At 35.8% G+C, this 26,765-nt stretch overlaps 1 protein-coding gene across 4 annotated transcripts in view; it reads left to right on the top strand.

Annotated features, from left to right (window-relative positions):
* The window catches only part of PACRG (parkin coregulated), a 627,029-nt gene that overhangs the window by 35,819 nt on the left and 564,445 nt on the right, over window positions 1-26,765 (top strand). For 2 of the 4 annotated variants that reach the window (XM_078156751.1, XM_078156752.1), the window contains exon 2: window positions 10,933-10,962. The exons of the other annotated variants lie outside the window; for them this stretch is intronic. In XM_078156751.1, the coding sequence (XP_078012877.1) occupies window positions 10,933-10,962 (30 nt within the window). The remainder of the gene's footprint in view (window positions 1-10,932; window positions 10,963-26,765) is intronic. 4 annotated transcript variants of the gene reach the window in all.

Here is a 26,765-nt window from a genome sequence, read left to right as displayed (position 1 = left end):
GTCACCAGTCTCTCAGTGAAATTTGGCATTTGGACTTGAAGCTAGAAGGTAGAACTGGAAATGGAGATGGTTAACTTGGCTATGCCCCCATCTTTATAAGCCAAAGCTTTATTAACCTTGTGCATGTTGAAGTTTGTAATCGTAATGATCCATAAACTAATGGTGACTGAATCTATAAAGATTGCTGTTTGATCTGGTAAGTGTTAGGTGTTGATTTCTGAACGTGGGTATATGACCCATTGGCTGCTGAGATGTGAAGTTGTGGAAGTAGGGAATTGGCCTAGTTATTGCTGGATCTTAGAGAAACTGTGCTGCTGGTTGGAAGCCCAGATGACCGGATTTTAGTACTGTGATGATATGTAGCCAGGCTGGTGGTCATCTATTACTGTGTCTGTAGTGGACAGCCAGCTTGCAGAATCTTATATTCCAGGGCTATGAAATTGCTGCAGGTTAGAGCCCTGGTGATGGCAACTGGTGCTATCAACCCAAGGAATTGGCAAGATGGAAGTGTGCTAGCCCCTGGAGATCAGAATTTTGGTTGTGGTTGTTTAATCATGCAGATTGTGGAGACTGGAGCAATTTAGCAGTGAGGCAAGATTAGGACCAATACTGTCATTGGTAGCAGGACTTGTAAAATAGAAGGTATTACCCACCCCCACACACCCACACACCCCCACATACACCCATACACCCACCCCCACACTCACATCCACACCCACACCCACACACCCACACCTACCCACACCCACACACCGCCATATATATATGTTTAGTATATAGGTTAGTAGGACCACAAAAATAGGAACTAGTTCAGATACATTGTTAACCCTTCTTGAGATTTTCATCTTTTTTTTCTTTTTTTTTTGTTCTCCTGCCTCCATTTATATGTGTTCACATTTGTATGCGTGTGAATGTGTAGGCGTTTGTAGTAAATGTTTTGTGGTTGTTTTTGTTCTTGTTACTGTGGAGATTGGGGTTGAGCAGTCTGCCCTGCTTTCTTCTACAACCCCTACCTGTTGGTAGTCTTCACTCTCCTTTTTGTAGTGAGTTACTCCTCCTTGCAGTATGTATACCTTTTGAACAACTCAACAAGTTGTTGCTTTTTTTAAATCAATAAACAGGCCTAAGATTATGAGGAAGCAAAGCATAATGAGAGAATATTGAATTTAAAGTCACAAAGAGTTGGGTTTCAGTATAGTTTCTGATAGTTATGAGCTGAAGTGATCCTGGTGAAAAACCACTGAAGCTTTCGGATTTGTAGTTTCATCACCTAGAAACTGAGGGTTATAATACTTCTGTACCTACCTCACAGGGTGCTTCTAAGGATAAAATAAGATAATATGCTTAAAGTGCCTTATAAACATTAAAGTGTTATATAAAAGTCTGCTACCATTAAAATAGGAGAGACTCTGTGGAATCCTAGACAGGATAGTTAACTATCAGTGCTATTCCATTGACAGATTTCTGTTGAGTATCTACTACACGTTGAATGATGTGTGAAGGTGCTATAGATTAAAAAAAATTCTCTGATGGATAGATCAAATTATTCAAAGGGTTTTTAAAAAAATTATATACCAAGTTGGGTGGGGGACAACTTCTGCAAAACTATTCAAAGTCCTTCTGTACCATCAACTCTTTATAATAGTCCAAAAGGGGAAGGAAATGATCAAGAGGTGTACAAGTTAGAAGCTTGAATACAGAAATATGGATATCTTGTGGTAAATGAAAGGAACAAGGACAAACAGTGAGGTAATCGCAGGCATTTAACATTCACCAAGTGTTACCGAAGTTTGTCTACTTGGGCCACACCTTCCTGGGCTTAGAAACGTGGAATAACCACAAAAAAGTGGAACAACTTGGGTTGCCCAGGCAATGGAAAAACGCTGCTGTGAACGCTCTTAACTTCAAGCCTAATAAAGGAGAGTTTTCAAAAGGAGACTACATTGCCTAAGCTGGTTTCTACAGAGAGAATAAAAAGAAATAGGAGACAGGATCCTTAGTTTTTATGAAGTAGTTCAAAATCTAGTGGCTTTAGTAACCTGAAATGCTTTTGTTTTGAGATTTGTGCCACCAGGAGGAACTGGTGAGAATAAGAATGGTCTGTCAACAAACAATAATTTGTTGACTCTCCAGCTTTATGTGTATAAAATATGTCCATTAATGTCATTGTGGAAAATTCCTTGAAGTTCTGTAGCAACCTAGAAAGGAGGGGGAGAGGGAATCCTGACTCAGCTGAGATGATCCTTGAATAATTCTGCTTCTGGGGATCGCATATTTCCTTTTTTTATTTGCAGGTGGGTCAGGGCATCTGAGGCAATTTGGAAAAGGTTCAACAAAAAAAGAAAAAAAAGTTTAAAAAGTACTGCCTGGATGTGATCATGGGGGACAAAGGGATTATAAAAGACTTTTAAAAGATGGTGACTAAATTGTATTCCAACAGTTTTATAAAATGATCATCTCTTTTGTTTTTACTTTTCCTTTTTTTTTCAGAGCTCCACCTCTATAGTGATGATCTTCACATCAGCTTATTCAGCTCTAACCTCTCTGCTGACCTCTAGTCTCACATCTCCAACTACCAAATGGATATTTCAAACTGGATGTCCTATAGACATCTTAAATTCAACATGTTCAAAGCTAAATTCATTCTCTTTCCATCCAAATCATCCCATCTTCCTATCTTCCCTTAAAGGTAACACCTTCTTCCCAGTCCCTTAGGTTTGCAACCTAGGTGTCATTCTGGACTGTATACCCTCTCACACCCTCACCTTCCATCCACTCTGTTGCCAAGGACTATCAGTTTGCCTTCAACATCTCTCACACACACCCCCTTCTCTCCTCTGACAGTGCCACCATCTTGGTGCCGGCCCTAATCTGGTCTAATCTAGTTCATTAGAAGAACTAGAGGCAGCTTGTGCTATAACAGATAAAGAGCTGGGCTTGGAGACAGGAAGACTTCAGTTCAAATCCAGCCTCAGACACTTATTAGCTGTGGGATCCTGGGTAAGTCACTTATCCTCTGTCTCCATTTCCTCAACTGTGAAATGGGCCTCATAGTACCACCTACTTCAAAGAGTTGTTGTGAAGACAACATTTGTGGTGTGTTTAGCACATAGTAGGCATTTAATAACTGCATGTTCCCCATTCCTCCTTACCCCCTTCACCACCTAGAGCCTAGACTATTACAAGAGCCTACTAATTGGTCTGCTTACCTCAGGTATCTCCCTACTACAGTGCATCCTCCCTTCAGTTGTCAAAGTGAGCTTCCTAAAGCTCTAGGCTGACCATGTTTGCCTCCTGCTGTCCAACGGCTCCCTCTCACTTTTAGGATCAAAATTCTCTGCCATTCAAAGCCCTTCACAACCTCCCTACCTCCCCCACTACTCCCTAACCCTCAGCACTCCAGGCTTCTTACACCTCACTCCCCTCCACACACTCCATGATACAGTGACGCTGGCTTCTTTATTGTTTCTTGAACTAGACATCGTCTGCTGACTCTAGGTATTTTAGTGTCTTTCATGCCTGGAATGCTCTCCCGACTCATCTCTGCCTCCTGGTTTCCCTTCCTTCAAGTCCCAGCTAAAATCCTACCTTCTACAGTAAGCCTGACTTCCCTTAATTCTACTGCCCTCCATCTTGATCATTTCCACTTTGTCTTGTGTGTAACTTGATTGCACATAGTCATTTGCTTGTTTCCTGAGCATCTAGAGACCTGGAAGTGTCTTTTATTTTTCTTTGTATCCCCAGCACTTAGCACAGCACATAATAGGTGTTTAGTAAATGTTTTTTTGTTTTGTTTTGTTTTTTACTGACTGAAGAAATACTTCTTTCCTGTAACCTACCCAGTGAACCATCCCATTTTAACAGATAATAAAATGAAAGAAAAAGCAGTGGAACAAAACTAACCAAAAAATATTGACCAAATCTGGCTACATATGCAATGTTCTAATCACATAGTCCCTCACCTTAGCAAAGAAAAGAGGGAGATGCATTTGCTCAGCTCTTCTATAGTGCCCAGGTGAGAAATTTATTACAGAATCATTAGTTTCTTTTTTGTGTGTATGTTCTTTTCATTTCCGTTGTTTTAGTCATGAATATTGTTTTCCTAGTTATGTGTACTTTACTCTGCCACACTTTATATAAATATGCTTCTCTGAATTCTTCATGGTTATCATTCCTTTTGGCACAGTAACATGCCATTTCATTCACGTACTCCAGTTTGCTAGGAATTCCCCAATCAATGGACATCTATTTAGTTCCCAATTCTTTTGACACTACAAAAAACGCTGATATGAATATTTTGGTATATATGGGACCCTTATTTCTATTTCTGACAGACTACCTTGGGGTATATACCTGCTAGTGAGGTCAAAGGGTGTGGATAATTTAGATATTCTTTTAAGCAATAACTCCAAATTACTTTCCAGAATGGAAATAATCTGTCCCAAAAGTATACTAGCGTTTCTGTTTTCTACAGCCCTTCCAGTGATGACAACTTCTGTCTTCTATCATCTTTGCCAGTTTGCCAGATGTGTCATTCGATCTCAAAAGTTGTTTTGATTTTCATTCCTCTTTTTGTTAGGGATTTGAAGCAATCTTTATATTAGTGTTAATAGGTCACAGTAGTTTTTTCTTTTTCTTTTTGAAAACTGTTTATGTCCTTTAATCCCTTATTCATTTTGGGATGGCTCTTTAATGGAAGCTATTTATCATTCTTATTTATTTATGTCAGTTCCCTAAAAATCTTGGATATAAGATCTTTAAATCAAGTTAACAGAATTTATGTAACACTTCCTAAATTTTAGACACTGTGCTAAATGCTGGGAATACTTATTTGAGCAAAAAGGAATATTTCTTTATCAGATATACTTGATGCAAAGACTTTCCCCTCTGAGAGTTTGCCTTATTCTAGCTGAATTTATTTAGTTCATATAAAAACTTTCAATTCCCTGCAATCAAAACATTTTGTATGTTATCTTTTATGGCCATCCCTGTCCTTTTGTTTGGTTAAGAATCCTAAACCACTAGCTACAGCTGTAAAAGATATCTGATCTTATTCTCTTCTAAATTTTGTAAAATATGACCTTTAATATTCAGGTACCATTTTCATTTCTAACCTATTGTATAATACAACAATTTAAAAATGTTTTTTTTATCAGACAGATTATATAGAGGGTGCCGGAGGTAGGGGACACTCCTAATTGTTATAGCAGCAACATCTATAAAACCAAACTACAGGTGAATGTGAGGGATGAATGAAAGAAGCCTCCATTAGAGGTTCTGGGCTATGGTGCCATGATACTTGTAGAATTTGCGGATGACTATAAAAATCAAAAGGTATGACATGTTAATAATACTTAGTAATAATTCTCTGTAATAGAGTACTTCACAAGGCTTGGTCCTCGCAACGACTCTGTAAGGTAAATTACGCAGTTACATTTTTGTACAGATTTGTTATTTCTTTGTTGTAGGGAACCCCCAGGGAGGATCAGCAATTGTCCAGTAACTTGGAGTCTTAGAGAGTTGTCTGAGTCCCTTAAGGGTTAGGAGACTTGCCCAGTGTCACACTATCCAAATCACTTATTTCCGAGAAAAGGACTTGAATATAAGTCTTAGTGACTCTGCGGCAAATTCATTATCTACTTCACTAGAGGTGTAAAACTCTCAGCCTGCTCTTGAGTGCAGACAGAACCAGATTAAAACATAATTGGGAAATGTTTAACAAAATAAATAAAAATACAATAAAACCTAGATAGTGTTAATTTGTTATTTTCTAAGTCAGTGTATAGGCTGCAGGGATCTGTTTCTACTGGAATTTGACGTTAGTAGACTATGCTATGAGGTCTCCTAAGTATTAGTTATCCCCATTTTGTAGCTGAAGAAACTGAGGCTTGCAGTAGGTGAAGTACTTTGTACAAAGTCACACAACTGCTGAGCCATGGAGTCAGAACTTGAATCTGTCCAGTGTTCTTTCCACTATCCCAGATTGTCTTTCTATAAAGAAAGATAATTATAGACAACAATACTTATATTAATAATCACAATAGGGTATTTTCAATGAACATACGAGGTGCACTCTGGGGAGAATCCACTAGGGGCATTTTTCTAATATTCTTTTGATTGAAATTGTCTGCTTTCTATATTATTTACTCCTTAAGGGAAGCTTCTTTCCTGTTCTGTAATTTCTAGATTCTCTGGCTGTACCATTACCAGCTCTTATCTTTTTATTTTCTCCACTTAGTACAGTGCTTGACATGTGACCAATGATTATTAAATGGTATTTCATTCATTCATTTAACTTAAGGATTAATTTTTAATATAAATTCATTCTCATTGAGATTTTTTCCCCCAAAAGTACATGTGATCATATTCTGTGACTATAAGCAACATAGACTGATTGTAGGCCTCTCTGAAAATAAAGATGATCACTTTAGTCATTATATAGATATTTTGAATTATCTTAATGCCATATGTTTTAACATGTCATACCAAGTAATTATAATAGATTAGGCATAAATATTATAAAATTTTGGAGTTTTCAGGAAAACTTGTGATACATTTGAGGAATTCCCCTAATTTTTCATTTTACTTGTGATGAAAGTAACAGTGAGAGAAGAGGTCGTTTTAAAATGGCTTTTTGAAAACCATAGTTTTGTCTTCACAAGGCTCCAAATGCCAATTGTCAGTGGTCTTTGACATCATGTACTTTTCCTCACTAATATTATTTATGTGAAAGGGTTATTTTTATTATTCTAATGTATGTTAAAGAGATCATATTTCAAATCAGTTTACACATTTAACAGGGAATATACAATTTAATGAACAAATTCATTTTTCATTTTGTTATAAGAAATTTAACCTCACCTTTAAATATGTAACTTTTAGAAAACTTGGTTACTTTGAATATAATTACTTTTTTGTTTTAGCTCAGAATATCCTCTATTTATATTTTGACTTCAAGTATTTATGCTTGTTTACCATGTGTTTTGAGTATTCTAGTTGTGTTTTTGCAACCAAATGGACTCTTTTTTTTTTAAAGTGACATTTAGGAAGCCTTATAACTAAAAATAGTCACAAAGCTGAAATTTGGTCCTTTTTAAATGAGAATAATTAGTGATACTAAGAAGTTCTTTAGTTTTCTAGATTTTAGGACTTGTCACATAACAAATTGAAAGAATCTAGCTTTTATGATTTACAATATCCATTCAAACCTTAAGTGCCCTTGATTAATACAAATACATGTGACAGCAAAGTATAGCTCTGCTTTTAAGCTGTTAAGGAGAACATAAAATGATTATAGCTTGCAGTAAATGTTATTATGGCTCTAAGATGTTTCCTGAGGGATCAGGCAATCTCCTGCACTTTCTTTGAGACTGACCCTATCACCTTGAGAAGCAGACATGAAGGAGGACTGCAAATGCAAGACCACTGTCAGGTCACCCCATCGTAGCGCTGACAGGTCTCTGATATAAAACCCAATTTACAGTTTAAGAAGCACATCCATTATCCTTCTGATTTTAAAATAGAACATACATCAGCAAAATGATAAAAGAAAGTGCTTAAGAATTATGAAAGTCAAGGACTATTTCATATGAGAAAGTCATAACCCTTTTTGAATATTACTTCTTTTAAAATATAGTTGAGCTTAATAATGTTTGGGTGTAGGCATTCTCTTTTCTGTCTTTAAAAATTAGTATTTTATAGTTTATTCCATATTTAAATTAATCATATGTGATTAATACAATCTTGATATCTATGGTTTAAATAGTACTGGGGTTTTTTGTATTTTATTTCTTTAATTTTTTTTTTTACTTTGAGGCAGATGGTACTGTTAGAATATGTACTTCACTTTATATAATAGATAATGTTCCTTCAAAGTCATCCATAAATTGACTTTATCTAAATGAATAATATTTACCATTAAGTAATTTAGCATTTCATTGGCATCAGAGGACCTGGTTTCAAATCCTGACTACCGTTTATGTGACCTTGGATAAATCACAAAACTTCTCTGGGCCACAGCAACTTCATCTATAAAGTTGGTATATTGAACTAATTAAAATCTAAGGTCCTTCCCAACTCTAAATACTGTGGGCCAATGACTCATTTATATTCATTTCTGTTTATGTCTCAATGAATCTGAAATTTGTTCTCTTGACTATTCCTAAGGTCTTGTTCCCAGGAACCATATGTAACTACATCAGTGATTTAAATGAATGTAACATAGTTTGTAAAGCAAGAATCCCTTTTTTTTTTAATGGTTTAGATTTTTGTTTTGCTTGGGTTTTTGGTCCAGGGTTGATTTTTGTCATTTTTATCAGTGTGTAGGTCTTCCTGAAAAGGAAATTCTTTTTGCTGATAAGCAACTCATCTTTAACTCATGGCTGTAGAAGTTTGCTTGGAATATCAGGAGTAGAGAATTGTAACTTGTGGCTACACAGATAGTATGAATGAGAAGTAGACCTTGAAATTGTGTCTTCCTGATTCCCTATGGCCCTCTAATCTACCCTTCTATACTGCTTCCCTCTCTGTAACATAAGTCCTGTTGAATTATCTATTTGGTCATTTTAGGTTTCTTTATATTGGCCCATAGCCATGGGATAATTTTGCTGCTGTGGACCAGTTGGAATGTCATGTCTCGCTTAATGTAAAAGAGAGAACAATAATAAAATGTTGCAAAACAATAATAAAATCCTATAGAACAGTGCAAGCATTTTCTGTTTTCAAAGTAACTACTAAATGGGCATTGATAAGTGGTATAACTTAGATCATGTTCATGTCAGATTGTTTTTTTTCCTATGGAAAGGTTAAGATTGATTCTATATCATTTTCTTGTTTTGTTCTGAACTCCCCAAAACCCTATTTAAGGAGAATTGTCCTGTTGCTTGTGGCATTAATGGAGGCAAGTCATAGACCCATTTATTAATAGGTTGCATGCCCCTGCTATTAAATTTTATCTTGCTTGGATACCTGCCTAAAGGGTAAAAGTTTACCCTTTTGTTAAAAACTCAATCATGGTGATACATACTAATATTCTTTGAGCTGTTGCTTGAAAGTAATTGTGTTAGGAATTTGTGTATTTATTCCTTAGTGCAAAACTAGAGATTTGGAACTCTTATGTGCCAAAATTTTGAAATAATTTATTTGCCTATATAGCACCAAGGATGTCCTTCATGTTGAGGTTTCCAGAAAGCTATATAGTAGGTTAAAGGAATTTTATGGGTCAATATCATTAAAAATCATAGATGGACAAAATCATGTTTATTTGTTACAGGGCCAGAAGACACATTAGTTCAAAGTAAAAGATATTTAATCAATAATCATTACAAATTAAGTCCAAGAAAAGATTTCCCCTTCCCTCTTGAACACTAGATACACTTTCATAGGTTACCACACCACCCACTGGAGAGTGTACACACACACAGCATAAATATGATCCAAGTTAAAATATGGAGAGTATGTACACAGGGAAATCACATGGAAGGCACAACAAGGAGAACATGTATGACCAAGGAACATACTTGGGCACATGTAGAAAACATGCTTGGCCAAGGAAACTTTAGCCAGGGTACATAGAAGGAATTTGTGTAACTAGGGCTCACACATGCAAAAGCAGAAACCTAGGGATGTGTCCCTGCATGGGCAGGGCTACAACACTGACACGTTCTTACTCATATCCTCTGGTAAGGTTATTGGGCTGCCCTCTGCTTGTCATAGCATCTCCTCCACTGCTACCTTTTGCTGCTCCTCAGCTATTCAACCACTTCAGGGCAATCTTGGGCTCTCTGCTACCATCTCTTAGGGAGGCTCTTCTCCTAGGAAAGGACAAACCTTGGAAGGGCATATAGTGGAGCTGTGAGCTGCACATAAAAGTCAATAGAAACCCTGGGCTAAGATTAATTCTATTTTTTGACTGTTCTGCTAGTGTCATTTGGAACTCCCTGAACCCAGATAACAAATGTGATTTGAGATAGAAAATGTATTTTAATGCATGTCAAATGCCTGATTTGTTCTACATTTCCTAAAATATTTCCAGGACTCTATTTGAGAAAACCACCAGCTATGTGTGGGTTGGGGACAATAGGCATCATTCAGTTCCCATGATAATCACTGATTGGCATGCAAATGAATCTAGGGGCAAGAACAAAAGAGTTAGGCAAAGTGGGAAACATTTATTCTATGTGTATGGTTTGTCTCAAGATGTGGTAGGGGGAGGTATAAAGAGTTATCTCCAGATTCTCCTCCCCCCAACCTTCTCCAAGGGAGACTAATTCCTGTCAGAGAGAGAAAGCTAGAGATTGAGACTAAGGGGAGAGAGGGCTACAGTCTAGATTTATATCTTATCTGCTCCCTTAAATTTTGTTGGTATAAGGTCAATAACTTCTAAGGTTCCAGCTACACTCCAGGTCACTATTTCTTAATGGTGGAGGGAGGGGAGCCCCAATCCCTATATTCAAGGCCTGACCCCAGGTTTGTTATATTCTACATTTAGAAATAGCAAAGGAACCCATTTATACAAGGTGCTGGGCAAAAGAGAAATTGGAGAAAGCATACATATGAGAAAATATGTGAGACAATATATACTGAATGGGTCTCTGTGTGTGTGTGTGTGTGTGTGTGTGTGTGTATGTGTGTGTGTGTGTGTGTGTGAGAGAGAGAGAGAGAGAGAGAGAGAGAGAGAGAGAGAGAGAGAGAGAGAAAAAGAGAAAATATGTCCAGGATCTGAACCAAAGGAAAAAAATTTGCTGGTCTCTGGTGAAGCTTGATGAGAATAAGGACACAATTGAAATTCATTATGTTAGCTTCTTCATAAAGTCTTTATCAAGTCTTTATGGTTCTGAAGAGAGGTGGAAATCCCCTCTGACTCTTCTTTGATTCTGGAGGCCAGAAACTCTCAGAGACTGAAAACTGTTTCTTTCTTCTCTCCCACTCTAGCAACGCTGGCCTCTACTCACTCAAGCTCAGGTCAGTGACTCTACCAATGAGGAGATAGTCCCATACCAATGGACTTTGGGGTTCAGGTCACATATGTTTATTTTATCTCATTGTATTTATTATATATGCCTACCAGTTGGCATGAACTACACAAAAGTGCTGCTCTTTCTACACCTTTATTTATTTATTCTACACTTGAATTTAATTCTTTCCAACTTAACTTGCTCAGCTCAGAATGACTCTGCCCTGCTATTTTTATCTATTCATTTCATTTGCTCCATATCTTGTCTCCACACTTTGGTAAAAGCTGTCCCAAGCATTTCAAGGATTGCTTCTTTCCTGACTTCCCTGTGTTAGAAATAATAGTTTTCTTCAAAGCTTGGCCTAGACACTACCTCTTACCTATATAAGACTTTTCATGATCCCACAGTTGGTAATGCCTCCCCAATAAAATTAGTCTGTATTTATAGTAGTTTGTATGTACTTATATACATTCATGTTTCCCTCAACAGAATGTAAGCTCTTTGAAGTCAGAGAATGTTTCTTTTTGTTGCATTTGTATCCCCATTGCCTAGTACCATGTCTGACAGGCAGCTGGCATTTATAATTACTTATGAATTGATTCTGTTTTGTCTTTTATGTTCTGTTCTTTGTCCAGTAAAGAATTTTTCCTTGTATATAAATGTGAAGAAAACCATATAACTAAACCCCTACTGATCTAAGTTTTTTTCCAATAACATAACTTTTTACATTTAGGTCTATTATACATTTAGAATTTATTCTAAATGACATAAAGTATAAACTGTTTTTCACTTTTTCCACTAGTTCCTATCAAATAAGAAGTTCTATCCCTACTAGTTTGTGTTCTTGAATTTATTTAACCTAAGACCCCTGTGTGCATTTGTTTCTTTTTCTTGCTTATCTTGTGTATTCCCCTGATTACTTTTCTTTTTGTAATTCAGTATTAGATAGTTTTGATAATTATTGCTTTCTAGTACAGTTTGAGGTCCAGTTGCATCAAGCCCCAATTCACATTTTTTTATGTCCTTTGATCTTGACCTTCTATTTCTCCAAACAAATTCTGTTATTATTTATTTTTTCCTACAAAAAAATCCCTTTGGTAGTTTGTTGTGGCACATAATCTGTAGAATAATTTGTGTAGTATTGTTAATTTTACTACACTGGAAAAAAGCCAGTTATGAATAATGAATAACCTCTCCAGTTGTTTAGATCTGCTTTTGTTTTTAAAATTTTGCTATGTAGTTATATAATAACAATAATAACAGTAACTAGCATTTACACAGCATTTCTCATTTTATCCTCACAACAACTCTGCATGTAGATACTACGATTTCATTTTCTAGAGATCAGAACTGAGACAGAAAGAGTAAGCGATTTGCCCAGGGTCCAGATTTATACTCAGGTTGTTCTCTGACTCCAGATACAGGTCCCTATTCATTGCACCACCTATCTACCTATGACATAAATCCTATGAATACGTGCATAGATTAATTCATTTTGTCACTTAAAGTGAAGGCAGGTCAACAAACATTTATTAAAATATATGTCAGGCAATAAGTTAAACACTAAGGATACAAAATAAATGGCTGACAAATAGCATAATTTCCCTATTTTTCAATTTTGATTAAATCTATTTAGCTTTTAACTTTGTCTGAGATCATGATTACTTCTCCTGCTTTTTTTTAACATAATAAATTCTACTCCTGACCTTTATTTTATATTTATGTGGATCTCTCATTTGCATAGCATTTCCTAAAAGCAACATTTTGTTGAATTTGAATTTTTTATCCGATATTAGTTTCCATTTTATGGGTAAATTCATCCCATTCACATTCTAGGCTGTAATTACTTGTTTATTTTCCTCCTTCCTATTTTTCCTCACTGTCCTTCTCACCCTATTCCCATCCCTCCTCACTCCTCTGCTTTACTTCTAATATACTACCTTGCTCTCCTATTCCTTAACCTACCCACCCCTGTAAGAGTCCCTCCCTTATCATCCTGCCCCACCTTATTCCCTTGCCCTCTTATTTCTTTCTGAATTTAGAAGAATTTTATACCCTTCTAGATATAGATATATCTATATCTATATGTATGTATGTTGTTCCCTCTTTAAACCATTCTAATGAGAGTAAGTTTTCAGCACTACCTGCCCTTCCCTCACAAGCTTCAACAATATAGGTATTTATATCTTCATTGCACATTAACCCATAACTTTGTCTTCAGTCATACTTTTTAATACAGGAAATATAGGTTAAAATGTCCTACTGACTGTATTCACCTCTTATTAACATGTGAAAATCATATGACAGGAATTATAATAGGAAAGTTGAAATTGTAGTACGTTTCCCATTATAATTTCCTGTTATACATACATTATATTTTACATACACATATCATATATATTCACTAGACTTTTTTGAGCTGAAGGTTTTAAATTTGTTCTTAGCTATGCAAGTTAATTTTTACATTAACTTTCAATTCTCTTTGCTTCTAGCAGAGGTCTAGAGTTATTTTTTCAATCTTTCAGTTTTAATACATATACATCAAATCCAATTACAACAAACCTACCCAAATTCATACTCATTGTAGCAGATTTTTATTGTAATCATTGTGAAAGTCACATTTCCAATCTTTAAGGGCTAGAGATAAAACAAAGCTAAAGACTCTTCTCTCTCAATCTCTCTCTCTCTCTCTCTCTCTCTCTCTCTCTCTCTCTCTCTCTTCTCTCTGTCTCTGTCTGTCTGTCTCTCTCACTCTCCCTTACACACATACACAATCAGTTATAAAGTACACAGTAGGAAAATGGGAGAATTCTCTGAACGTAGTAGGAAAAAAAGGCATAACACATATACTTTCACCCATCTCCTTTCTCCTTTCAAAATCCTGTATGCATGTACTTGTATATTTATAGGCTCTTATATATGGGCATGATTTTTTAGTATATAATTTAGTAATGATGGGAAAATTATTATGATAGGCTTCCTTGACTTATATTTCCCATCCCACCTGGTACATTTCATATAGAGTTTAGTATGTGAGAAAGCAGTACACAGGTATCCTTTGTTTTGGAGAATAACTGGTGGGAAAGGAAAAGCTGTCATACAGGACATCTCCTTTGTTATTAGTTATTGTAACACTACTGCTTTGGGTCAGCTGTCAGAACACAGCAGGAACTTGGTTAAACCATCTCCTTATTCATAATGGTATTAGCTGTAACGGATTTTTACCACTAAAAAATAAAATGCACAAATTCATGTTTTGAAATCCTTCCTCACAATTGAATAATTCAACATTCTCATGAATGTCCTCAGTGGTAGCAAATCACCTTTTGAGCATGTGGTATGTGTCTTAATAAATGTTTTTTCTTCTGCAGAACCAAGATTGTTACCCAATTACCCAGAGTTTGGCATCATTTTAGTGTTCTTTTCATCTGATTATTTTAGTCATTTTTATATTGCTTTCCTAGTTCCTCTTTGTGCAGCTCTGCCTCACTTAAATCCAATTCACCCATGAGTCAAGACATCACCCCATAATTTCATTGGTCCTCTTCAAAAACAAAGGACAAACAACAACAACAATTATTGTTATTGTTGTTGTTATTATTATTGAAGTATATGAATGAGCATGAGTAGTCAAAGAGGAAACAAGGTTTTGAATATTGTAGACTGAGACTATGGCAATGCTCTAAACATGAATAGAAAAATTCAGAAGAAAGGAGGGTGTATCAGTTAATAAGTATTTAATAAGTGCTTCCTATGAATGAGGCATTGTGCTAAGAATCGTGGATACAAAGAAAAGTGAAAACATGGTCCCTGCTTTTAAGAAGCTTGCATTCTAATGGGGAATACAGTATACATACAATTATGTACATACAAGATAGATACAAGGTAAGTGGGAGGTAATCTCAGAAGGGAGGGAAGAGTGAGTTTGGAGGGAAGGATAGTAAATTGTTTAGGATGTGTTAGATGTGAGATGCCATAGGTCATAGAATTTAGAACACTGGTGTTGGAAATGTGTGACAGATGGTTTGTGGTTTAGGAGAAAGACAAGGGCTAGATATTTGGATTTGAGCTTAGAGATGATTAATGTACCTATGAGAGCTGATGACATCACTAAGTCATAAAGTATGGAAGGAAAAGAGATGAAGGCATAGGTCGTAGCCTTCAAGAAATATCCATGGTTAGTGGGAGTGACCTGGATAAAGAACTGGAAAAAGAAGAGGAAAAAGTGGTCAGAGAGGTAGGAGGAAAATCAGGAAAAGATCAATTTCATGAAAACCTATAGTGGGGAGAGCATCAAGGAGGAGTGGGTGATCAACAATAGGTCATATAGGATGAAAATTGAGAAAAGGTTGGTAATTAGGAGATTATTAGGAAATTTAGAGGAAGAAGGTTCGTTTGAAGGATAATGTAGGAAGTCAGATTTTACAGGACTTAGAAGAGAGAGGGGAAGTACAGATACACACATCTAGCGCAGACAGCTTTCTCAAGGAATTTAGCTGAGAAGGGAAGGAGAGCTATAGGATAATAGCTATGAGGGATAGTACACACAAATACATATATACACATACATAAACATACACAAACATATATTATATATCTACTAATATTTGTTTCTATAGAAACAAATATATTTCATATATTATGTTACATAGAAACATTTACATATAGAAAAATATTTCTATATAAAATATAACTATATAATATGTAATATATAAGTATGTTATATTATATTTTACATATAAATACATTAGTATATATTTATCACTTAGCATAGTGTTTGGAGCATAATAGTAAGTACTTAATAAATATTGATTTATTGATGGGAATAAGATTGGGAAATATAGGTTGACAAAATTTTCACCAAATATTTACCCTTTACTTCCTGTTGTTTGTACTCCCCCCCCCATTCTAGCAATTAAAATTCTAATCTAAATATATTTTTTCTTTCCTGGGTTCTCTTTCTATACTCTATATTCATTCATATCCATAACACTTTGACAAAACAAATAATCAGCATCTCAAAAAAAAGATAAATTAAGAAAACCCTTCATCTTTCACTTGCTTCTCTTAATATTTATTTGTGCCAGTGTTGTCCTCAACAAAATTGCATAAGTCAGTCAGTCAACTAGCTTTATTAAATTCCTACTATGTGCCAGAGACTATGCTAAGCTCTGAGGAAACAAAGGAAGGCAACAAACAGACCCTATTCTCAAGAAGCTCAGTCTATTAAGGGACAAATCATGCAAACAATTATACTCCAACAAGATACATACAGGATAAATTGGAGTTAGTTTCAGAGGCAAGGCACTAAGAGTAAGGAGGATCAGGAAACCAGGAAAACTACCAGGGGTAGGGGCAACTAGTGAAATCACTTGACATCTGGAGATGGAGTGTTGTGTATGAGGAACAGCAAAGAGACCAGTTTCACTGCATCACAGAGTATATGAAAGTGAGCAAGGAGTAAGAACACGGTAAAGTTAGGAAGGGGACAGGTTATGAAGAGCCTTAAAGCCAAACAAAGAATTTTATAGGTGATACTGTAAGTAAGAGAAAGTCATTGTGGTTGATTGAATAGGAAGTTGATGGAGTAAGACGTGCATTTTAGGAATGTCTTTTTGACAGCTGAGTGGAGGATGGATTGAAGTGTCAATCAAGTCAAGAAATACTCTAGGCAGGGAAATCAACCAGCAGGCTGTAGCAATAATTTTTTTGAATATCCATTATATGCATATAGCACTGAGGGTGATAGAGGAGTAAATGACATAATACTTGGTCAGCAGGCACTTACCACCTATTTAGTAAAGGTAAAGTCATACATTTTTTTTGGGGAAAAATAACCACAAGCAACATTGCAAAGTAATATACTGTGCCTATCACACGGGCAACATAGAGAAGGGCCATAGGAGTTTCTCATGGGATCCTCAGGGGAGAGTAGTAGAGGTTCAGAACTTTGGGAAACTTTCATATGTGGCTGGTGGGAAAAATCAGAGATGTCCAAGGTATAGACTGAGAAGAAGAACCAAAATAGATGAAGAAAGAATTTCCTGAAGGTTGGTAGCATCACATATTGCTGAAAGCTCAGTGAAAATGGGAATTGAAAAAGGTGTTGGTCATTGACTGCCTTCAAGATTCCTGGGGGCAAAAGCCAAGAGAGGGGGGGATTATAGAGAGAATGGTATTGAAGCAATGGAGGAAGTGGGGTTTAGACCACTCTTTCAAGATGGGAAAGAAAGGGGAAAGAAAGAATTTTAACAGAGCACAAAATAGAAGCAGGGTCAAGTGAGGTGAGATATGAATATCTTCGAAGACAGATGGAAAAAGAGCCACTGAGAGTATCTTTGCATTATTTTGAAGTTCCTATGGAAATGGGGACAGTTTCATTTCTAATGCTCACAAATTCTCCAACAATTGTGAAAGTTCGATGCCTAAGGTGGAGAAAAAAGCAGAGAGGCTATGTCAATTTTATCACTCAAAATTTGTACCCATTTTCCAGCACCAATACGTTTTTGTATGAACTAATCAAGTGAAATTTGTACCCATTTTCAGTAGCAACACATTTTTTAGTGTGAATGAATCAAATGAAATGTAAAATGTACTCTGTATCACTGTTAGATGCTTATATTTCTGTCACTGTAAATTAGAAGCAGATTGTAAATTAGACAGTGAAGTTAGTGATTTCCATGAACCCCATGTTCCTTTCACCCACTTATGCCTCTCATATTAATTTGTTTTCACTTCTCTAAAGTATACATTATGTATTATTGTATATTGTAGACAGATATTTGTTAATTAAAAAAAAGATTTGGCAGAGCAAACATAACCTTAAACAGTATCTTTTAACAAAAACACATATCTGGCATGTTGATATTAAGTTCAAACAAGATCCTTTGATAACTGTCATCACAGATAACTATTCAGTGTCTGATTATTAACTTCAGCTGAGGCATAAAACATGAAGATAATGCTTGCCAAAGATGTTCGCCACTGTTACGAAGTATGCCCCATAGCATTATATGTCCTCTTCAGTCAAAGTGTGATTATTAAAGTGATTGATCTAACAACATAAAAAGGGGGATGGAAAATGTCTGTGGCTTAGGTCATCCAACAACATTTAGATGGTCAGTCCATTTGGAACAGGTATTAAAATTGGACAATGAGTTGGGCCAAAAAAATGAAGGGAGGGGGGTTTGCAGGTTGGAAATTGTTTAGTGTTTTTAATGATCCGTAACTGCTAATCGGTATGAAGGCACCTTTTTAAAAGAGTTGTTCTCCAAGTCATGATCTATGGTTGTATAAACCATTTGTTGTCATGAAAAGGAAATCTTCTGCATGAGACAGCTAGATTATTAATAAACTTACTAGAGACACCTAGGTGGCACACTGGATAGAGCGCTGAGGCTCAAGTCAGGAAAACCTGAGTTTAAATTCATCCTCAGCTTCTTCCTGGCTGTATGTCCCTCAGTAAGTCTCTCTCTCTTCAGTTTCCTTAACTATAAAATGGAGATAATAATAGTGCCTACCTCCTAGGGCTGTTAGGATCAAATAAGATAATAATTGCTTGTTACACAGTAAGTACTTAAAAAATGTTCTTCCCTTCTTTCCCCCACCACCTTTCTCCCCTCTTTAATAAACTTACTCTAGTAGCAGAAGATTGATGTTTTTCCTCTTCTGTTATGATTCATTGCCTTGCTGTTCCTTCATCTCTGGGGCTACATGCTCTATTGTCTCTTTTCTAAGATAAAAGATAATTAGTGCTTTTCTCCATCTGTCTTCAAAGATATTCATATTTGTCCTTACTTGACCCTGTTTCCACCTCTAGCTACCCACTCTCTCTTTCCTTTTACATGAGTTGAAGAAAGAATGGCTTGATCCTGTCTCCTCCATTGCATCACCTCTGTGTTCCCTTCTAGCTCTAATAATTTGTGATTAAAAATGTATTTGGAGAAAACACAATATCAGATGCTTCTAGAATCAAGATGTTTAAAGAGCTGTTCCATGAGGCCGAACTAAAGATTAGGATTCTTCAGGCTGGACAGAGGAAGACTGAGAAGGGGTATGATCAAAGTCTATAAGATGAAGGAAGTAGCTAAGGCAAATATTGACTTAAAGACTTATTCACCAAATCCTAGAACACCAAAGATGGCAAGGCAGCATCACCTGAAACTTGAAAATGATAGTTTTAGGAAAATAAGATCCAGTACTATTTTATGTTCAAGTAGATTTTCAGCTACCAGGGGCCTTTTCCTATATGACTTTGTGTCATATTAAGTGTTTTGCTAAGTAGTAGGTGATTGGTAAGTTTCTGTTGATATATTAAATGCACAAAGTGAAATTACACTGAATTAATATGTAAAATATGAGGTTGACTTTTAGCAATTGTTTCTGATGTAAATGATAAAATAGGTGACCAGAGAGGACTTCTGCTTCCGGGAGCCAAGATGGCGGAGTAAAAAGATAGTAGCTCTCACCCTCCCCTATCAACTTTTGAAAACCCAGAAAATATCACCCCAGGAAAAAAAATAAAACAAAACCCTGGAACAGCTGAACTAGAAGAAAGATGGGCAACAGCAGTGCAGCAGCCCAGCAAACAGGTCTCCCAGTGCCTCAGCAAAAATAAGTGAAGCAGCACTACAAAGGGCCCCAGGCAGATAAGCACCCTGCAGCATTCATCTGCAAGGAGCTGAAGAAAGCAACCTAGAGTCTTCCTAAAATCCCAGTCTTACTGATTCCAGCCCAACACCAGGGAAGCTGTCAGAACCTCCAACTGTCAACCAGGAAGAGATCCTGAAGCCCAGGTGGTAGAGCAGGCAAACGCCAACACCTGGACCTCCTAGTGCCTCAGTGAGGGTGGAGAGGACCGATGGAAACCAGCTCAGAAAACCATCAGGTGCCTCGGCACTCTACCACAAAGGAATCTCCCAGTGCATTAGCAGAAACAAGGGAGACAACATTGCAAAGCCTATGGAAGTGATTGTTGATAAATTAAAAAGATAGGTGACCAGACTGTATTCTCTTTAATGATGTTTATGAATGGTTATTACATGTTGAATATTCTTCATTGAGCTTCAACTTCATTTTTAGAAAGCTTTATTATTCTTATGTACAAAATGAAGTGAATATAAATGGTGGATTATTCATTTTATGAATCGCTTATGTTTGGTAGCTATCTAGAGGTTACATTCAATCTGTCTTTCCTAATTGGAGTTCTATCTTACCTACACAGAAACACTAAAATCCTTATTGTTAAGGAAACTGAGAGAAAATAATGGAAAGATAACAAGAATACGTGACATCATAATTTATCGTACTGATGTTTCATTTATCCCAGTATTTTTTCCCTGACAGAGGCATCACATTTTTTGTGGGTGTATTTAATGATTGTTCTTCAAAACACAAGCAAAGACTGTATCATAAACACAATTAATTTACCTTTAATACTCTGCTATGGAGAAATCTTATATTAAATCATGTAAACACTTTTAAGCCTACTTTTAAAAACATATTTGTTCTTAAGAAGTTGTGATTCAACACTGTATGCTAAATAGGTCCATTTGACTTATGTCACTTGCTTTTGCCCAAACCGATTTTGATTTTCTTCCAACTGAAAGAACAATTTTCCTATTAATCTCTGCATTTAGTCAGAATGTAAAACCAAATCATTGCTGACCGTATGTGGTTCCAGGTCAGTACTGAAAGAATACCTTTTAAAAGCTGAACAATCACGATGGAAGAAATGATGTTAACTTTCCATGTACCCTACTTCCTCAATGTGATTATTTTGTCTCCTTCAAAAAAATTCCCAGAAGACTGAGCAAACATTGACAAAATACTCATCAGTCGATTTTGTTTAAATAAGTGTCAGAGTTAATTTAAACATAGATTTTAATAAATTGTGTATGGTAACTTCCATCTTGTCCCTGAACTTCTGAGTTTTTCTTAGAATTGTATATGTGTGCGTGTGTATGTGTATGTATGTGTATGTATATATATATATATATATACACACACACACACACACACACACACACACACACATATATATGTGATTCTTCTTTTGAAAGAATGATAGTCTTTTGTCGTTTGTAATAGTCTTGCCACATCATAAACTAAAATGAAGCAAAATAGGTTAAGTGCTTTCTATTTTAGTGCACTAAATGCTCTGGAACTAAAGTATGAACTAGCTCTTGCTTGTTAAGTAGGCAATATGCTGATTGTAATTATTTCACCTAATCATATTTTGAATTATTAATATGGACTATCCTTCATAAAATGCACAGAAAATTATTTATGTTTTACATCCATATGCAATTTATTTATATGTGAAATTGCTATTTTTTAATATAATGAAGAATGACACTGTGAGGGAAATGCCCAAATCATTCACACTGTTTTCCTATAGGACTCTATTTTATTATTTTAATGCCATTTTGTTAACATTAATTTCTTTCCCCATACTTTTTAAAGTTACATTTTACTAGATATTGCTTCAAGAGCATAATTATCACCTATATAGTAGCATGTAATGAAGTGGTTTGGTATCTAGAACAAATTTCATAAAAAGTAAAGGAACAGACCTTTAGATACATTTCAAAAGGACCGTACAATTTCTTGGATGTTACAAAGGACCATACAGAGCCCTTTTGGGTACAGTTCCCTAGGGGAATTTATGGTTAGAGATGCCAGGAATAATGACAGAGGACTAAGGAGACCATTACTCTTTAAAAACGTAGAGAGGAGGGAGAATTTTGCAATAGCCTGAACAGAATGAATTGTCTTTTTTTTTTTGCATTGGCTAAGTAATTGATATCTATGATCAAAATGCAACCTCAAATAAGATGAATATGAAGAAAGAGGGGAGACCTGACCTATGTCAGGTTAAACGATAGAAAAACATAAAAGAGAAAAGGAGGTATAAGGACTACCAAACACTTGGAGCCAAATGACCAATGTGCCCTTCCTGAAGAGGGTACTAGGCTCTCTGAGGAGGAAAAAGCTATTTGTTTTCCAAGGAACAATAATGTGGATCCATTGCAACATTTAATGGCAGAGCATCTCTTAACATTTGGAAGAAGAGAAAGTAAAATAGGATGGTTCCAGTGGGAATGAAGAAGGATGAACACAAAATACATAAAAGAAGTAAAATTCAGTTGTTGTAGAGGTAGAGTTGAGGAAACTCAGGCATTGATTGTATGTCAGGGAAGAAAATCTATCTTTGGAGGATCTGCTATCTCATTTATACAGAGTGAGCTGGTACTTCCTGATTGTGCCTCATCAGTTTCCTATCCTGTGAGGTTTTCTTCCATGCCCTTCAACAAAACCTTCAGAGAAGTTTCAATGTGTGGACTGAGAGTACTTTGTTCATTTCCTTAAATATCTTAGCACTGTGATAAATGCTTATTGAATTGAATTGAATTGATTGAATCTCAGGGTACCAATTTAGCTCTCAGGATGTCATTCCCTCTTATTTTCACTACTTGACTGGCCCAACTCCTTTTCCTGTAACACATCTCTTCAATAATAGCAGTTATACCATTTTTTCATGGGCAAATTATCTTTGATAATATGCTTCAGAATGCTTAAATTTACTTTACAACTTTTCATTGCCTTTTGGGTTACCTATAATTTTGAATCTTCTGAGTTGATTATATAGTGAGTTGGGACCATAAAGCTTCAGTGGGAGAAATTTGGTTTAAGAGAGGAGCTTTAGCAGAAAATTAGGATCATTAAAAAACCAGTGCAATTTTCCAAATACAATCTAGCTTGTTTTGGCTCAATTAAAAAAAAAACCAAAAAACCAAAACCAAAACCAAAACATTTATTAAATGATTACAATGGGCAAGGCATTGTGCTATGTTCTGTCCAAAGACCAAAATAATCAAATTCTTTTTACCCTCGAAGACCATATATTCTAATATATAGGCAACTAGATGGCACAGTAGATAGATCACTGGGCCTGGAGTCAGAAAGACAGGAATTCAAGTCTACCTCAGAAACTTAATAGCTTGTGACCTCAGGAAAGTCATTTAATTTCTGTTTACCTCAGTTTCCTCAGCTGTAAAATGGGATAATAATAGCACCTACCTCCCAGAGTTGTTAGGAGGATCAAATGAAATAACAATTGTAAAGCATTTAGCATAGTTCCTGGCACATAGTAGGTGCTATGTAAATGCTAGCTATATTATACAGGGTAATTTGCCTTGAGGAGGAATCAAGCATTAACAACTCTAGTGATCACAAGCTTATCTATGTTAACAAATTGTCATAATCACTTTTCTAAAATCTCACACTTGATCTTTCAAAAAATAAATGAATTCTCCCCATTAGAATCTTGATTTGATTAACATTGCTTAGCTGGTATTCTCCTGCACTGAAAGGATTTCAGAAGAAACTTGAAGATGGGGTTTCTTTAGGGATAGAGTAAGTTTTCCGAGGACCAGTTGAGATAATTACAAAGACGCTTATTACCCCCTTAGTAGTAAGTTCCTTGGCCATGGCAACCCACCTTAGTATTTGAGTACCTTGGTGAGAGGCATCATAGTGTAATGGAAAGAACACTAGACTTAAAGTCAGAAGGACCTGGGTTCAAGTCCTTGATATGCCACCTACTAAATATATAACCTTGTGAAGGTTATTTAATCTCTCTGAGTTGTAGTTACCTCATCTGTAAAATGAGACATACTATCTACTTCATAGGGTTATTTCAAAAGAATTTTGTAATTTGTAAAATTATAAGAATGTGTGCTCATCACACTTCTACCCCCATCCCCGTCATCGTCATCATCATCATCATCATCATCATCATCATTATCATCATCCTGAGACTGTGCGATACAGTGGATGGAGAGATGGCCATAGTGCTACAAAGACCTAGATTCAACCTAGGTTGAAATCCTTACTCTGATATATACCAGCTGTTTGGCCATGGGCAAGTTACTGGAATCTGAGTGGTCTAGGCAACTCCCTAAGATTGTAAGTTGCAGAGAAGATACCAATCTGCTTTACTGAGGAAGTTACTTTAAAGTTTCCTATATCAATAAAATCATATATATATATAGTCACTATCCCGGTCAGGTTGTTATCATGTAATATTATGCATATGCATATATGTATAAATAATAAATAGCTACAGTATAATCTTTTTACAGTATAATCCTTTTCCTCCATATTTCATATAGATGATTGTGGTTGCACAAATTTGTGGATTTGATAATCTTCATAGAAAGGACATAATTCTTCTCTGTCTTCTCCCAAAGGCAGATTGATTTCCATAGGAAAAGCATCTTGAGACATTGTTCCCCAGATATAGATTTTCACATATTGGATCATTCATTATCCTAAAGTTTCTGTCTATACAAAGTTATATTACAGTCTTAAATTCTCCTATACCTATCTTCTTTCTACCTATTTTCTAAGTATTTCTGAAGGACTGTTCATCTTTACTCTTAATTTTTTTAAATGAAAGTTGGCTTCTAGAATCAATATGGCAGGTGATGTAAAAGAGAAATCAGTATTTTTTTTTAAATCTAAAAAATGAAAAATTACTTTTTGTAGAAATGTTTTCCTCCATTTTATGCTTTTGACATTAGAAATAATTCCTTTTTATTTGACACAGAGAAATCACAACCAAACCTTAAAAGCAAAGGCATAGCTTTTTGAAAATTGAATAGGTTGTCTGGCATTTCTATTCTGAGAAATAATGCATATTGGGAAGAAAAATACATATAAGAACTGCCCTTAGATTTTGCATGATAGGGAGGACGTGATTGATATTAGGCTAGTCGTTTATGGGTAGCTCATCTGTGTTTTATTTCTGGTCCTGCCAAACTGAAAAGAACTACCACTTTTATTAGGGCTGGTGATGTACTCTGTACTTGTAGTTTTATTACCTGTTTGAGAAGCTACAAAATATTGGAGCTCTTTAATAACAAGCATTTTATGTTTCCTTGTGTCAGCAAATTTCCTAGATTAATACCCTCTATTTGATTGATGGTATCCTACTGTGGTTTTTTTTAGATATGATTCTGAAGCACTAATTTATCTAGAAGCTTGTAACTAACTAGCATGAGACCTTACACATATATCCTTTCTTTGTTAGAACCATCTGACTTCCTTCTGTGATATGATAAGCTACAATACCTGTTTTTATTCAACACCCCCACCCTCAGTGTATTGCCATTAGTTTTACATCAACTTCAAATATCACACTATCTCTCTGTCTCTGTTTTTGCCTCTCTCTCTCTCTCTCTCTCTCTCTCTCTCTCTCTCTCTCTCTCTCTCTCTCTCTCTGTCACACACACACACACACACAAGTTCACAAATTGTTGATACTAGCTAGCTACCTATCCTAGATTTCTAGAAATCTTTGGATTTCTATGCTGTTGTTCCGTTATGAAATATTTGAAATGATTGACAGTCCAAGATAGAAAAAGGAAAATAAAAACCTTATCTACTGTCATATGAGTTAGGGGTGCATATTGGAATTTTGTCCTATTCTTAGGCCCAATTTCATCTAATTGAATGTTAGTTCAGTGTGGATATAGTAAGAAGACCTTATATTTTGCAAATCCCAAGAGAAGAATAAAAAAAGGTCATTTGTAATAGAAGTAACTATTTGATCCTATACTAAGTACTGAGACTTATGTCACAGCCAGGCACCAGCGATTTGTTGGAACTCTAAAAAGATTGAAGTGACATTTTTCCTCTGTTGTGCCCATTGGAGAGGCAAGTGTGGTAATCTTCAATAACCCAGGGTAATTTTCAGAATGATAGAACTTTGAAGAGCATCATTATAATCATCTTTATAACACATTTATCAAGTATTGGTAGGTCTTAACATTGTGTTAGACACCATACAAAGCATACTTTAAAGAAAGTTTCTTTGAATTTTATTTCAAGTTCATAGCATCTGTCTACCACATCCAGTGTGGTCTGTCACATGTATTCTCCTTACTGAACAAGAAGTATTATAAATATTAGAACTTGAAAGTTAAAAGAATATGTATTTGCCTAAGAAAATTACCTAGTAAAATAATATATTTTAACTCATTTCTGTCACAACCATTACTTTTATGACAAATATAATTTATTTTAACAAAATCTAAAATGAAGTTACCCTTAAAAGTTTACTCTGGTGTCTCATAATGACCTGGAGGTGACCCTACGTGCTGATAGGCTATGCCAGCTGGCAGGTCCTGCCAAGCTACAGAGACTTCTAACATGGATCTAGTGATGTACTCATCACTTTTCCAGTTTGCCAGTTGTCCAAGGAAGAATCTAGCCAAGTTTAATAGAATTCATAACCAGGTTATAACATGGTAATGAATTTTTCACTCACAGAAATTTTCTAAGATCATCTACTAAGTTGTAGATGGTTTTTAGTGAAGCAAGAACTCAAAGTGATGGAATCATAGATTCTAGGAAAATGAAGTCTACAGACCACTTATTGATTTGGAAGAGGTTAAAGTGTGACATTCTATTAACTATTTTGAAATTGAATACATTTAGAACTTCAATGATACTAATTTATTTGTGTAGCATTCAGGTAGCACTTTAAGGTTTCCACATCACTGTATGTGTTACCTAATCAGATATGTTGCTCCTCAGAACAGCACTATGAGGTAGGGTACTTGAATGGATTTTTGGTCTCACTGATGTGGTTAATTCCTCCAGTGGGGTCAATTGCAACTCATCCATGCCTTCTCATCCTGTGTAAATTTTGTCTATGTTTTCCTATAATTCCTTCATATGGGATCCCCATGTGATACTGCAGGACCTCCTCTAGATTTTGGAAAAGTCAGAGAAGTCCCAAAA

Source organism: Phascolarctos cinereus, unplaced genomic scaffold, assembly GCF_003287225.1.
Source record: "Phascolarctos cinereus isolate Bilbo 61053 unplaced genomic scaffold, phaCin_HiC Scaffold_5;HRSCAF=322, whole genome shotgun sequence".
NCBI classification, from domain to species: domain Eukaryota; kingdom Metazoa; phylum Chordata; class Mammalia; order Diprotodontia; family Phascolarctidae; genus Phascolarctos; species Phascolarctos cinereus.
Note: the sequence above shows the minus strand (reverse complement) of the source record. Positions and strands in the feature narration are given on the sequence as shown.